General features: G+C 46.5%; 8 protein-coding genes across 8 annotated transcripts; 6 read left to right on the forward strand and 2 right to left on the reverse strand.

Moving 5' to 3' along the window:
• LOC136185716 (ras-related protein Rab-7L1-like) lies at positions 1 to 1,101 on the forward strand. The gene is made up of 5 exons (XM_065972896.1): positions 1 to 192; positions 257 to 312; positions 370 to 564; positions 618 to 739; positions 796 to 1,101. The coding sequence occupies exons 1-5, from the start codon at positions 51 to 53 to the stop codon at positions 968 to 970; spliced, it is 690 nt and encodes a 229-aa protein (XP_065828968.1). The 5' UTR covers positions 1 to 50; the 3' UTR covers positions 971 to 1,101.
• A 262-nt stretch (positions 1,102 to 1,363) lies between these two features.
• On the forward strand, positions 1,364 to 2,409 carry LOC136185717 (ras-related protein Rab-7L1-like). The gene is made up of 5 exons (XM_065972897.1): positions 1,364 to 1,500; positions 1,555 to 1,626; positions 1,704 to 1,885; positions 1,947 to 2,068; positions 2,136 to 2,409. The coding sequence occupies exons 1-5, from the start codon at positions 1,377 to 1,379 to the stop codon at positions 2,269 to 2,271; spliced, it is 636 nt and encodes a 211-aa protein (XP_065828969.1). The 5' UTR covers positions 1,364 to 1,376; the 3' UTR covers positions 2,272 to 2,409.
• LOC136185715 (proteasome subunit alpha type-5-like) lies at positions 2,339 to 3,580 on the reverse strand. Its single transcript, XM_065972895.1, has 8 exons — positions 3,502 to 3,580; positions 3,379 to 3,445; positions 3,126 to 3,320; positions 2,906 to 3,069; positions 2,801 to 2,853; positions 2,692 to 2,741; positions 2,551 to 2,637; positions 2,339 to 2,505 (listed from the first exon to the last, which is right to left on the reverse strand). Exons 1-8 carry the CDS (start codon positions 3,528 to 3,530, stop codon positions 2,428 to 2,430), a joined length of 723 nt encoding a protein of 240 aa, XP_065828967.1. The 5' UTR covers positions 3,531 to 3,580; the 3' UTR covers positions 2,339 to 2,427.
• Positions 3,580 to 6,190, forward strand: LOC136185709 (mitochondrial-processing peptidase subunit beta-like). The gene is made up of 18 exons (XM_065972889.1): positions 3,580 to 3,655; positions 3,719 to 3,775; positions 3,830 to 3,919; positions 3,978 to 4,103; positions 4,155 to 4,245; positions 4,307 to 4,398; positions 4,451 to 4,637; positions 4,769 to 4,878; positions 4,933 to 4,986; positions 5,037 to 5,087; positions 5,141 to 5,203; positions 5,249 to 5,319; positions 5,372 to 5,437; positions 5,496 to 5,581; positions 5,635 to 5,665; positions 5,791 to 5,848; positions 5,906 to 5,981; positions 6,035 to 6,190. The coding sequence occupies exons 1-18, from the start codon at positions 3,602 to 3,604 to the stop codon at positions 6,097 to 6,099; spliced, it is 1,428 nt and encodes a 475-aa protein (XP_065828961.1). The 5' UTR covers positions 3,580 to 3,601; the 3' UTR covers positions 6,100 to 6,190.
• An 82-nt stretch (positions 6,191 to 6,272) lies between these two features.
• LOC136185718 (ras-like GTP-binding protein RHO) lies at positions 6,273 to 7,321 on the forward strand. Its single transcript, XM_065972898.1, has one exon. The coding sequence runs from the start codon at positions 6,447 to 6,449 to the stop codon at positions 7,026 to 7,028; it is 582 nt and encodes a 193-aa protein (XP_065828970.1). The 5' UTR covers positions 6,273 to 6,446; the 3' UTR covers positions 7,029 to 7,321.
• LOC136185712 (aminomethyltransferase, mitochondrial-like) lies at positions 6,298 to 8,918 on the reverse strand. The gene is made up of 7 exons (XM_065972891.1): positions 8,796 to 8,918; positions 8,371 to 8,748; positions 8,232 to 8,319; positions 8,034 to 8,179; positions 7,793 to 7,973; positions 7,610 to 7,735; positions 6,298 to 7,562 (listed from the first exon to the last, which is right to left on the reverse strand). The coding sequence occupies exons 1-7, from the start codon at positions 8,874 to 8,876 to the stop codon at positions 7,345 to 7,347; spliced, it is 1,218 nt and encodes a 405-aa protein (XP_065828963.1). The 5' UTR covers positions 8,877 to 8,918; the 3' UTR covers positions 6,298 to 7,344.
• A 27-nt stretch (positions 8,919 to 8,945) lies between these two features.
• LOC136185713 (twinfilin-1-like) lies at positions 8,946 to 10,706 on the forward strand. The gene is made up of 9 exons (XM_065972892.1): positions 8,946 to 8,999; positions 9,053 to 9,130; positions 9,182 to 9,232; positions 9,298 to 9,425; positions 9,501 to 9,596; positions 9,769 to 10,005; positions 10,059 to 10,212; positions 10,278 to 10,396; positions 10,447 to 10,706. Exons 1-9 carry the CDS (start codon positions 8,975 to 8,977, stop codon positions 10,600 to 10,602), a joined length of 1,044 nt encoding a protein of 347 aa, XP_065828964.1. The 5' UTR covers positions 8,946 to 8,974; the 3' UTR covers positions 10,603 to 10,706.
• Positions 10,682 to 12,002, forward strand: LOC136185714 (nucleoside diphosphate kinase homolog 5-like). The gene is made up of 6 exons (XM_065972894.1): positions 10,682 to 10,909; positions 10,958 to 11,055; positions 11,109 to 11,216; positions 11,492 to 11,592; positions 11,646 to 11,764; positions 11,818 to 12,002. The coding sequence occupies exons 1-6, from the start codon at positions 10,682 to 10,684 to the stop codon at positions 11,887 to 11,889; spliced, it is 726 nt and encodes a 241-aa protein (XP_065828966.1). The 3' UTR covers positions 11,890 to 12,002.
• The last annotated feature ends 39 nt before the right edge of the window (positions 12,003 to 12,041 follow it).

Raw genomic sequence — 12,041 nt, forward strand, 5'->3', positions numbered from 1 at the left:
CCTGCGTAAAAGGTCAAAGTCTCGTGACGCGCGGAGACAAAAGGATAAGCATGGCAAAGAAGGCGCTGCCGGCCTCGACTGAACGCGTCTACAAGATCCTCGTAATCGGTGACGGCCTCGTCGGAAAGACGTCGTTCGTAGAACGCTACGTAAACAACCGTTTCATTGCGACGTACAAAGCGACGTTGGGAGGTAGAGCAAAAAAACAAAAAACGACGAAACGCAGACATTCGATTGATTGCCGTGCCGTTCGCAGTGGACTTTAGCCAGAAGAAATTGCAACGCGGCGACGAAGGAGTACTCAAATTACAAGTAGGAGAACGTGGAGAATTAAAATTATGTCAATCAATCAACGAATGTAAATTTCAGTTGTGGGATATTATGGGGCAAGAAGAAGCACGTACGATGACGCGCGTCTACTACCGAGGCGCTGCCGGCTGTCTGGTCATGTTCGACTTGACGCAACGACAGTCCTTTGTCAGTGTAAAGAAATGGAAAGAGGATCTCGATTCCAAAGTGCGGTGGAAGGACAAGAAACTTCCTACTTTGCTAGTGGGAAATAAGGTGATATGGGAAGAAATGGGGATAAAAGAGTTTGATAGGCGAATATTCTTTAGTCTGATGTTGTGCATCGTTGTGTCACTAAGGCTGAATTGGAGGAATGCTGTAAGGAGTTGGATTTTATTGGGTGGATTAGTACGTCTGTAAAGGACAACAGGAACGTTGCTGAAGCTGTTAGGTAATTGATAACGCGTTTATTTGAACTTTATATATGAATCTTTTGGGTCTTTCTAGTCAACTCGTTGATCACGTGATGGCTATGGATACTGGATATGAAGAGGAAGAGGAATCAAGTCAAGGTCAAGTGTTAGAAATTACTAGTAGTAACAAACGCAAAAGTTTCAGTGACAGTTCAAAAGTGGGAAGCTGTTGCTTCCGTTCACCAGTACCGTCTGAGCAAAACTGGTAGTCTCTTACGCCCGCTTTTCTAATCAGATTGTAGCTATTTTTTACCGAAATAGAAATGGACTACGTGTTGTGATTTAAAAATGACTGTTCCTTATGATATGTGTGTTATTAAAAAATCCTTCTAATAATGGACACTTTGGGAACTGTCAATTCAACAAGCAATCTTAAAAACTAGTCTATAAATCTCGGCTAATATAAAAAAGCTGTGATTAGAACGCGAGAAGTTCTAAGGAATTGGAGTTTGTCTCAGTTGGGCGACTAAGACTCCTGAATATTTCGCTGCTACTAGAAGAGGTACAGATGCCACTATGTTCAGCATGATTATAATTATTATAATTAATTAATTAATTAATTAATTAATACATGATGATGATGTAACTAGTCACGAGGATCATTTGTGGAAAAGGATGGCGTCGGTGGACCGCATGTTCAAAATCTTAGTTATCGGCGACACGGGCGCCGGCAAGACAGCGTTCGTGCACCAATACGTTAACGGTCAGTATAAGGCCGTCAACAAGCAAACTGTCGGCGGTAAGCGTTTGGGGACGATCCGAATGTAGCGAGTTTCGTTCGACGTTCGTGCAGTTGCGTTTGCGCTCAAAGTCTTTCAATGGAAGGACGGCAATACGATTCGCTTACAGATGTGGGATATTGCTGGTGAGGTCTGGGGGAGCGTGTCGTAAGAGAGAGAGAGAGAGAGAGGGGGGGGGGACCCCCGTTTTTTTCTTCTACAGGCCAAGAACGATTTACGGCCATGACGCGAGTATACTACAAAAACGCAGCCGCGTGCGTTCTTATGTTCGATGTCACGAATCGACAATCGTTTCAAAACAGTCTCAAGTGGAAACGCGATCTCGACAGCAAAGCGACGCTAACGAACGGAGATCCACTGCCGTGCATTCTGCTAGCGAACAAGGTAAGACCAGGGAAAGGAAACGCGAACGAACGAGCGAGCGAAGTTTCTTCTTCTATCTCAGTGCGACCTTAGTCATCGGGCTCTGTCTCGCCCCGAGATCAACCAGTTTGCCCGCGAGAATCACTTCCTATGTTGGGCGGAGGTGTCGGTGAAGGAGAACTTGAATGTGACCGAGTCCATGATGTGAGTCGCGCGTTTCGCTGCTCTGAGTGTGTCCCCAATCGCGGAGTTCGCCGTCTTCTTTGCTTAGGCGTCTGGTTCATTCCGTTCTGAAAAATGAGACGGATTTGGAATCGTCGATGGCGGTCGAACCAGCGAATTTGGAAATTCGGAATGAAGATGAAAAGAAGCCCGGAAGCACATTCAAGTGTTGTCTTACTACGTAGCAAACTAAACTTTATGAAATAGAACAGTTATATAGGCAGTCGGGGGGGGGGGGGGGGGGGGGGGGGGCACGGTTAGATGACTTTATTTATCATAGGAAGCATGGCACGTCCTTAGCTACGAATCTAAAATGAAACGTTTTCTTTTGGTCAACTAGCTTAGAGTTTTTTGATTAGGTCTTCAAGCTCGTCCTTTGTCCAAAAGTGATATTTTTGCTCAGGTTTCAATGTGGCCATCTAGAAGTGTGAGTGGTAAAAGGGCACGATTCTATGCTACCCTACCTCGACATTGCCAGAAGTGAGTTTTTCTTCCATGACTTGTTTTAGAATTTTGAGCGCAGCTTTACTTGCGTCTTCTAAGCTGGCATTCTATATTTATTAATATATAGGTGAAGAGAAAAAGAACCCTTTCTACATGCTAACCTGATCGTAGATTTCTTCCAGAGTGGATTGGGCTCCTTCAGAGCCAGACCCTTCATAGAGAAACAAAGGTTTATTTGAGATGAAGGCAACAGGTAAAAGGTCATCATGCCTATTGCTTTGGCTGAATACTGAGTAAACGTCCCCGACGGATCAACATGAAATCTAGAAAGAGTTAGCGGGTAAGATTTAAAAATATTTTCTTATCCTTATTTACAATTGAGGCCCCTTCTCATCTATTCCCCCAAAAAGCAGAGCAACGCCAAAGGGACGGCTCATTGCTCCTTTGACGTCTTGGTCGCCAAACCGCATGGCCAAGTTGCCTATGGCTTGAGCCACACTTTCAACAGGCATCGGTTCATTGTAAGTAAACCAGTGATTCTAAGAGAAAGCGAGATATGAAAGAAGAAGAAAAAAGAGAATTTATATTGACTTGCCTGCGCTTCGACTCTGGCTCTATCTATCATTGTCCTTGAGTCGGCTATAAGTCCGCTCAGGGCGCAGCCTATGTGACTATCAATTTCGACAATCTTCTCTAATCCTATTGATTCCATCAGAGTGGACGTCGTTCTTTTTTCAACGGCGAGAACGACGCCTTCCTTCGTTTGTATTCCAATAGCTGTCGATCCGAGCTAAATTTGCCTTTGAATTTATCCCCCCGCCATTGCATCGCTGCAAACGACGACGAACCTTGATGGCTTCGATGGCATATTCGACCTGATAGATTCGACCTTCGGGGGAATAGACATTTACGCCTCTGTGCAGTCGACGAGTTATCGAGCAATCGGAATCAATCGTCGAAATCGAGCACACCTGTCGTATTCTGATCTGCCCATAAACATGATGACTCTTTTTTTCGCTGCTCTTTCTCCCTGCAACTCAAGCGCATGCGTGCGCGTCTTTTGGATTCAAGATGGCGTCGAGGCTCAGTGTACTCGGACGAAAATTAGCGGCGTTTCGGCCAACTGTGAGAAAATTTCCGCTTCAGAAAACGCTTTATAGACATTTCTACGTCTGTTTATTCGACTAGAATTTGAGGGCGCCCCCTTTGAGGTTCGCCGCGTCGACGGCCTACTCGTTTCAACAGGCAGGCGTCCAAACAAAAAAACCGCGCGCGAACATTCTCGAACTAAGACTTTAGTCTCTACTCAACGTCCCGGAAACGAAAGTCTCGGCGCTGGACAACGGGCTTCGCGTCGCGTCGGAAAACTCGGGAATTCCAACGTGCACGGTAAGAAATCGTCGCCCGGCAGCCTAAAAAAGGGACAAGATGCCGAGCGGGACTTCAGGTCGGTCTATGGATCGACGCCGGAACTCGATACGAGACGGAATCGACGAACGGGGTCGCTCATTTCATGGAGCACATGGCTTTCAAGGGAACGACGAAACGAAGTCAGACACAGCTGGAGTTGCAGGTTGAAGCGGGGGCGTGGTTTTGGTATTGAGACTCAACTTTTGCGCTGTAGGTGGAAAACATGGGGGCTCACTTGAATGCGTATACGTCGCGTGAGCAGACCGTCTACTTTGCCAAGTGTTTTACCAAGGATTTGCCGGAAGGTCAGTCGGATGATTCTCGCGCGTGGAGAATTATTTTTTTTTTCGAGCCTTGAATTTGCAGTGGTGAACATTTTGGCCGATATCCTTCAGAATCCCGTTCTTGGGAAGAACGAAATTGAAATTGAGCGACGAGTCATACTGAGAGAGATGCAGGCAACGATTATTTTTTAACGTTATTTTGGATTTTTTCGATGAGTGTTTTTAGGAAGTCGATACTCAGATGGAGGAAGTTGTGTTCGATCATCTCCACGCAACCGCTTTTCAAGGGACGCCGCTTAGCTGGACAATACTTGGACCAACTGAGAACATCAATTCAATAACGCGCGAAAATCTTTCGGATTACGTGAAGACACACTATCACGCCCCAAGAATGGTTTTAGCAGCAGCTGGAGGTAGTATAAAGCTTAGAGAATCCCCTATACAGTATATGGGAAACTTCTGTAGTGTATAAAATGGGTATAATTAATTATAACCCACCCTTGCTCCCTGGTTTTTGACCGTGGGTTTATGAGACTAATTTCAGGTGTTGATCATGACGTCTTGATGAAATTGGCTGAGAAGGAATTCGGTGGGATGCCTGGGTCACATGCTGACGTGCCAAAGTTGGAGCCATGTCGTTTTACTGGGAGCGAAGTAGGGAGGGCTGCAGTTTCTGAGACTCGATTAGACACATTTTTTTCTGTATAGATTCGCATTCGAGATGACGAAATGCCTCTGGCTCACATTGCGATGGCTGTGGAGGTGAAATTTCATTAGTCCTACACCCAACATTATTGATTGCTTTCTCATAGGGAGTTGGTTGGACTCATCCGGATTATTTGCCTCTAATGGTTGCCAATACGGTACCTCATACTACTTTAGTAGGAGTATCATTATCATTCGAATCTTTCTTTAGCTTGTGGGCCAATGGGATCGTTCCTTTGGCGCCGGGGGAAATCTGGGATCCAAGCTGGCTCAGGTATTAGATACCTTATCGGTTTTTATTAATTATATTTCTGTCTAGGATGCGGCTAAGGGGAATCTTTGCCATAGTTATCTCTCGTTTAACACGTGCTACACAGACACTGGCCTCTGGTAGATTGATGCTCAGACGCGTTACTATTTTTTTGGCATACTTTTCTTCAAGGGGAATTTACATGGTTACTGATAGGACAACGATTGATGACATGATCTTTTGCGCTCAACGCGAATGGTATGCTTGGTATTTTTCCTTATATAGACTGATAGTCATAGAATTTGTGCTACCCAAGGCTTAGAATCTGCAACAGTGTGACCGAAGCTGAAGTGGAACGTGCTAAGAGGCAGCTCAAAACGCAGTTTCTTCTCCAACTTGATGGTAGGTTTACTTTGGAATTATCAAGTTCTTTTCTTCAGTTGTATTGCGCTAAGGCTCAACGGCAATATGTGAAGACATAGGAAGGTATGTTCTCCTCCTTGTGACCATCTGACCTTTCGAAAGCTGACTATAGATTTAGAACTTAGTGCCGGGCACGCGTAGTTATTTTAGATTGACAAGCCGCGCTCACGCCATGTTCTTTCTTGTAGGCAATTGTTGACGTACAGCCGTAGAATTCCCCTACCTGAACTTGACATGAGGATAGAGGTAAGGCTCGAGGTTTAATTAAATGGTGAGCGTTTTTTAATTGGCGCGTTCTTGAAGCAAATTGATGCAAAAGTAGTGAAGGACGTTGCTACCCGTTATATTTATGATCAGTGTCCTGCTGTCGTTGGATTGGGTATGTTTCTAGGCATATTGTCTGCCTCATGGGTTGACATTTGTGAGTCTTAGGTCCTGTTGAGCAGCTTGCGGACTACACGCGACTGCGTGCCAACATGTATTGGACGAGGGTGTAAAACGACAAACGCTGCATGACTCGTTTGGTGTAAAAATAGTCGTGGTATCTGTGTTTTATAGTGGCTAAATCGGGCTCCGCCCCTCACGCGAGACGTCATCGCGATTCGACCAATCACCGCTCGGAATTCCACCCCCACTTGCTACACCTATTTCCGCTCATCGTCACGCATGCGTTGTAGAGGGTGCGGCCTCGAGTGAAGAGAACGGCCATATTGGATTGAGAGAGTTGTGCCTCTCCGCCAGTCTCCGCCACTCACCGAGCGAACAGGACCCCACTCGCATCCGAGATCGGCGCGTCGTCGACCTCCCGACCGCCTCGCATAGAACCCGAATCGACGAGAAACAAATGGCGACGGCCATACGAAAAAAACTCGTCATCGTTGGCGACGGCGCGTGCGGCAAGACGTGCCTCCTAATCGTCTTCTCAAAAGACCAATTCCCCGAAGTCTACGTCCCGACCGTCTTCGAAAACTACGTCGCCGACATCGAAGTCGACGGCAAATGCGTCGAACTCGCCCTATGGGACACGGCCGGCCAGGAAGACTACGATCGTCTTCGACCGCTCTCCTATCCCGACACGGACGTCATACTGATGTGCTTCTCCATCGACAGCCCGGACAGCTTGGAGAACATCCCGGAGAAGTGGACGCCCGAAGTGAAGCACTTCTGTCCCAACGTTCCCATCATTCTCGTCGGCAATAAGAAGGACTTGCGCAACGACGAAGCGACGAAACGCGAGCTCGCGCGCATGAAACAGGAGCCGGTCAAGTTCGACGACGGCGAACGCATGGCGCAGCGCATCAACGCTTACGGCTATCTCGAATGCTCGGCGAAGAATAAGGAGGGCGTACGGGAAGTATTCGAAACGGCCACGCGAGCCGCGCTTCAAGTCAAGAAAAGAAAGGGCAAAAAGTGCCTAATTCTTTAGGAGGTCACGTGATTGTGACGACAAAACGGTTTTCGTCTTTTTTTGGGGGGGCGGGGTTTTGCGTTTCTCTCTTTCTCTCGTCTTTTCGCGTCGCTCTATTCGTTATATGTTAGGTGGATCTAGCTAGGGCAACCCCTTGTTGTTGGTAGTGGATGGTCTCTTTTCTTTCCCTCTCTATTTGTGGTGTGTACTGTTATTTGTTCGGCCGCAGGTCGCGTGCGCTTTGGTTCTTTGGTTGTTTCGTACGTGCCTTAAACTATAGGATTTCTATCTTATCTAATATGTTCAAGTCACGTGTGTATGTGTGTTCTCAGAGTTACGCTGGATAGTAGTACTTGGGTTCCACAAATGGCATTTTGGTGATTCTTCCCGGATAGGCTTTGTTTCGTACGCGCACTTGAACTTCTGTTCCAATTTTTGCCTGTCCACTTTTTACGTATCCCATGGCAATGTTTTTCTTTTTTGTTGGCGAAGGACAGCCACTTGTCACCGTTCCTATTTCTTCACCCGATTGACTGAGAATAGTCACTCCCTCTATTTCAAATATTAATTAAGACGAGAAAACTCTTCTTATACTGTACCTCTTGGTGGGGGCCCTGATTCTGTTATAAGACCTATTCGGCGTCTTCTGGGTCTACTGCCTTTCTGTAGCTGTTTCAATATTGTTTCTGAGCCTACAAATCCGCCCACTTCACGCCTGCGTTTGCCTACACATAATTATTGAATTATCTTGCGAGAGAAAGTGGTATTTGAGGCGGGTATACCAATACACCATGATAAGCCAGCTTCCACTGGCGTGGTTGTTTCATCGATGTCATTTCCATAGAGACAAAGCCCTGCTTCTAATCTTAGGCTGTCGCGAGCCCCAAGACCTGCTGGTTGAACAGGATCTATGGATAGGAATTTGCGAGCCAAGTCAACCAGTCTATTCTCTGGTACAGATATCTGTAAAGTAGAGAGCATACTGACTAATGAGTTCTTTTTTAGGGGGTCTACTGGTCTCACTTCAACTCCGTCTTCTCCAGTATATCCACATCGCGTAACGCGACAGTCAGAAATGCCAAATACGGTCATCACGGCACTCGTCATAAAGGTCAATTTGCTCAGATCACTAGATACGCCTTGTGATAAAATCTCTGCCATTTTTGGCCCTTAGGAATCGTCGTTACACCGCCGCTTTTACTAACGACATTTTCTCGCTACCTTGCAAGGCCAGCAATCCTTTATCGCTCAAAATCTCCAAATCAACGTCAGCACCTTTGTTCTCCGCACGATATCTTTCCAAGTGAGTCTTCCCCAAAGAGTTATATATAATCAAGTACACCATCACCATCACTCTTACCCGAATATGAGCCAAATCCTTATCGGCGCAGCCAGCATTGAGAACAATATAGCAATAATCATCCGCATTCGTAATAACAGCATCGTCAATAATACCCCCAGACGCATTCGTCAGGACAGTGAGCGTCCCGTGGCTTGGTGGTAAAGCAGTCAGGTCAGCGACAACGAGCTTTTCAAGAAAGGCCACGCGATCTCTACCGCGAACATTCATCTGTAGCATGTGCGACACGTCGAATAAGGACGCCGAATTGCGCGTGTGAACGTGCTCCGTGACAATTCCGAGCTGATATTTCACGGGCATGGACCAGCCGGCAAAAGGCACCATTTTTCCACCTAACTCGAGATGCAAGTTGTGCAGAGGCGTCTGCTTTAGCTTGGACTGCAGAAGAGCATATAAAAGTGCTTATTTCTTTCTATAGCTCCTACTTGGACGTCGCTTAGGCGACGCACTAAGTTCAGCGCGCGCGGACTGAACAGTCGCGTGCCACGAAAACCAGCCAATGACATGTCGCGAAGATCAACCAATAGTATCTCCGCAGGTTCTTTCCTTGCACGACACGCATGCGTTCGTCTCATTCGAGCGACGAAGTCACGTGGAAAGAACCATGTCTCATCAAACCGGCATAAAATGTACGTTTTCAGGCTCACGCGCGTATTCTCCGCTAACGCGATACTTACACTAGCGTCGGACGAACTCAAGGAGGCCTTCTCCGACGCGAAACGCGGCGAGAAGCGACTCCTCAAGGTCGAAATCGCCGACGGTAAAAAAAAGAACGAACTCTAATTAGCAACAAACGCAAATCGAATCGCAGAAAAGCTTCAACTGAAAGACAGCGAAAACGCGAAAGGAAGCTGGGAAGACGGCAAGCCGAAAAACGCCCCAGACAACGATAAGAACTCGAGGCCTCCCCCCTTTTCTCTCTTACAGATTACGACGCCTTCGTCTTGCCTCGCCTGGAATCGACGCCCTGTTACATTCTCTATCGACTCGATAGAACATCGGATGAGGGATCGCATCAGTGGATTTTGCTCGCCTACGTGCCGGATACGAGCGAGGTGCGGAAATAGAAAAATTCTCTCGTCGATTCTCATTCCAATTTTGTCTGTTATTTTTCTCTCTTTTTTTAAAAGGTTCGGCAAAAGATGCTGTACGCCGCTACTCGATCGACGCTGAAAATGGAATTCGGCGGCGGAAATATCGTAGACGAGATTTATGGGAATACGAAAGTAAAAATGTGTCCTGTGCATTCCCTCACTTAGACAGAGAACTTCGTTTAGATAGACCCATATAGGCGAGTGTTACATGTACAGTTGATTATCACGTGATCCTTTTTTTCGAATTAGTGTGACCCTGTTTCTTACTGTCGTCGATTTTGTTTTTGATTGCGTGTCTTTTTAGGATGACGTGAGCTTGGATGGGTATCAAAAGCACTTGGAAGCGGCTGAAGCGCCGCCGCCACTTACCGAGCAAGAGGAGCAAATGCAGATACTTTCTGAGGCGGACAAGATGGCTCGCATCGAGATAAGCGCGTCGACGCGCCAGTCTCATTTGCACGGAGTCAGTTTCCCGACCGATGATGAGACCGTTCATCATTTGGAGAAACTGAGAGATAAAAAATTAATTTATGTTCAACTGGTAAGGAAAGTTTTTTTTGAATAATACGTTTGTTACTCCTTTTCTTTTTTTAGTCAATTGATCTTGGGAATGAGAAGATCTGCTTTGTGAAGTCCGACGCGACGACAACGTCGGCGACGCTCGGTTCTCATGTGCCGGACGATCATTCACGCTATCACTTCTTTCGCTACAAGCATCAGTACGAAGGAGATGACCTGGACTCAGTGGGTAAGTGCAACCTCTGCAGATAAAAAATGGTCTCTCTTTATTTGGGTTTGCTTAATTAACTACAGTTTTTGTTTATTCGTCTCCTGGGTACAAGTGCTCTGTTAGAGAACGCATGCTCTATTCCTCCTGCAAAGCGACCGTAGTGGATCTTGCAAAGCAGCTTGATATTGATGTCGTTAAAGCCGTAAGTGGCCTGCATGCATTTTCTATTCGAGTGGCATCTAGCTAGTTTAGGTTGAGATTGAAAGTGGATCCGAACTTTCGGAGGCCTTTTTGATGGATGAGGTTCATCCCAAGCAGCATTTGCAGAAGCAGCTCTTTGCTAGACCTCCTGGGCCGTCGAATCGTCGACGCTCTTCGCCTAGGCCACAGTCGGCAAAGGAAAATTAGGCAAAGGGATGGGAACGTGAAAATAGCCCTTTTTAGTACTGGTCTGCTGCAGTATCTATTATTGCATGTTAACCCCCCGATGAATGTATGTATGTATACGGGAAGTGGTGGTGTGTATACGGGGATCGGTGTCGTTGCTAAGTCCGTTGCTACGCTATCTCTTCAGTCCGAAATCATGGCTGAGAATGGATTTTCGAAGCGGATAATAACCGTCGAGAAGACGTTTGCTATGATAAAGCCGGACGCCATCGATAAAGCGGACGAAATTCTCGAGATCATCGAAGAAAACGGATTCACTATTTTGCAGGTTGATTCCGTGGCTTATATACGGCTCAAGCGTATGCCATACTTACAGAAACGACGAGTGCAACTCAAACCAGAACAAGCGAGCGAATTCTACGCAGAGCACTTCGGAAAAATGTTTTTTCCGAGTCTAATCAATTATATTTGCAGGTTAGACCAGGAAATATATAATCTTAGCAGAAAACCGTTGGCTCTACCGTTAGTGGTTCCGTACTAGCCTTGGTATTGGCGAGAGAAGACGCAATTCTTCAGTGGAGAGCTCTTCTCGGTCCAACTAACACGTATAAGGCAAAAGAAGTGGCTCCGAACAGGTAGAGCGGGCTCCTAGAATAGTCCCAGGCGCACAGAAGAGCGGTTTTGCTTTCAAAGCGGTCTTCTAGTAATCCACATCACGTTGGTGTGTGTGTGTGTGTGTGTGTGTGTGTGTGTGTGTGTGCTGTAGAGTAGAGATGTGAATTTTTTGGCTTTCAAACTTCTCTTTCCTAAGGCTTTGCTGGCACGTCCTGAAGTGTTAGGAAGCAGTACAATCTATATATAGGGGGCCTTTAGAAAAAATACGGGATGTAGTGTACTTCCTTTTCTCTAGTCTCAGAGCTCGATTTGGAACGAATGATCAGTGCAACGCTCTTCACGGAAGCGACTCTACCGGCTCAGCGGAAAGGGAAATCCACTTTTTCTTTCCCGACGGTAAACGCTAATGAACGCAAATCCGATTCCAACAAGAAAAATTCACGCTGTAGCCATCATCGAACCCATAGTCAAGAGTCAACTGGCAAGTGATTATCTCACTCGAACGCTCATGCCTACACTTCAGAAAGGATTGACAGAATTATGCAAGGCAAAGCCCGGAGATCCAATTGTACGTGTCAGTCTTCGCGCATTCATTTCCGCAAACATTAACATGCCTAATAGATGTGGCTCAGCGATTGGCTGCTTCTCAATAACCCGAATAAACCCCAAATTCAACAGCCGGGGAACCGATGAGAAACGCGAAATATAACTAGAGTCGTAGATTTTCTTTGGAAGTGCGCATGTGTTTTTTTTTCGCTCTCCGAGTGAGAACCGGAAGCTTTCGGCTGTTTCCGGGCTCGTTTTCATTTGCTCGACAGAGGGGGAAGGGCGAGACGCGTTCTCTG

This window comes from Oscarella lobularis, chromosome 4 (genome assembly GCF_947507565.1).
Source record: "Oscarella lobularis chromosome 4, ooOscLobu1.1, whole genome shotgun sequence".
Lineage (NCBI taxonomy): Eukaryota > Metazoa > Porifera > Homoscleromorpha > Homosclerophorida > Oscarellidae > Oscarella > Oscarella lobularis.

Bases quoted from the DNA above. Each gene is read 5' to 3' on its own strand.
- LOC136185716 (XM_065972896.1), top strand. From the start codon at position 51: ATGGCAAAGAAGGCGCTGCCGGCCTCGACTGAACGCGTCTACAAGATC. The intron at 193-256 runs GTAGAGCAAAAA...TGCCGTTCGCAG, and splicing joins GTACAAAGCGACGTTGGGAG to TGGACTTTAGCCAGAAGAAA. The intron at 565-617 runs GTGATATGGGAA...AATATTCTTTAG, and splicing joins CTTTGCTAGTGGGAAATAAG to TCTGATGTTGTGCATCGTTG.
- LOC136185717 (XM_065972897.1), top strand. From the start codon at position 1,377: ATGGCGTCGGTGGACCGCATGTTCAAAATCTTAGTTATCGGCGACACG. The intron at 1,501-1,554 runs GTAAGCGTTTGG...ACGTTCGTGCAG, and splicing joins CAACAAGCAAACTGTCGGCG to TTGCGTTTGCGCTCAAAGTC. The intron at 1,627-1,703 runs GTGAGGTCTGGG...TTTCTTCTACAG, and splicing joins ACAGATGTGGGATATTGCTG to GCCAAGAACGATTTACGGCC.
- LOC136185715 (XM_065972895.1), bottom strand. From the start codon at position 3,530: ATGTTTATGGGCAGATCAGAATACGACAG. The intron at 3,321-3,378 runs GTTCGTCGTCGT...AGGCAAATTTAG, and splicing joins ATGCCATCGAAGCCATCAAG to CTCGGATCGACAGCTATTGG. The intron at 2,638-2,691 runs GTTAGCATGTAG...TAATAAATATAG, and splicing joins TGGAAGAAATCTACGATCAG to AATGCCAGCTTAGAAGACGC.
- LOC136185709 (XM_065972889.1), top strand. From the start codon at position 3,602: ATGGCGTCGAGGCTCAGTGTACTCGGACGAAAATTAGCGGCGTTTCGG. The intron at 4,399-4,450 runs GCAACGATTATT...GAGTGTTTTTAG, and splicing joins TCATACTGAGAGAGATGCAG to GAAGTCGATACTCAGATGGA. The intron at 5,204-5,248 runs GTATTAGATACC...ATTTCTGTCTAG, and splicing joins TGGGATCCAAGCTGGCTCAG to GATGCGGCTAAGGGGAATCT.
- LOC136185718 (XM_065972898.1), top strand. From the start codon at position 6,447: ATGGCGACGGCCATACGAAAAAAACTCGTCATCGTTGGCGACGGCGCG.
- LOC136185712 (XM_065972891.1), bottom strand. From the start codon at position 8,876: ATGTCATTGGCTGGTTTTCGTGGCACGCGACTGTTCAGTCCGCGCGCG. The intron at 8,749-8,795 runs GTAGGAGCTATA...GCTCTTCTGCAG, and splicing joins GTCGCCTAAGCGACGTCCAA to TCCAAGCTAAAGCAGACGCC. The intron at 8,320-8,370 runs GTAAGAGTGATG...TCTTTGGGGAAG, and splicing joins AGGATTTGGCTCATATTCGG to ACTCACTTGGAAAGATATCG.
- LOC136185713 (XM_065972892.1), top strand. From the start codon at position 8,975: ATGTCTCATCAAACCGGCATAAAAT. The intron at 9,597-9,768 runs GTAAAAATGTGT...GTGTCTTTTTAG, and splicing joins AGATTTATGGGAATACGAAA to GATGACGTGAGCTTGGATGG. The intron at 10,397-10,446 runs GTAAGTGGCCTG...TAGCTAGTTTAG, and splicing joins ATATTGATGTCGTTAAAGCC to GTTGAGATTGAAAGTGGATC.
- LOC136185714 (XM_065972894.1), top strand. From the start codon at position 10,682: ATGAATGTATGTATGTATACGGGAAGTGGTGGTGTGTATACGGGGATC. The intron at 11,217-11,491 runs GTAGAGCGGGCT...CCTTTTCTCTAG, and splicing joins AAAGAAGTGGCTCCGAACAG to TCTCAGAGCTCGATTTGGAA. The intron at 11,593-11,645 runs GTAAACGCTAAT...TTCACGCTGTAG, and splicing joins CCACTTTTTCTTTCCCGACG to CCATCATCGAACCCATAGTC.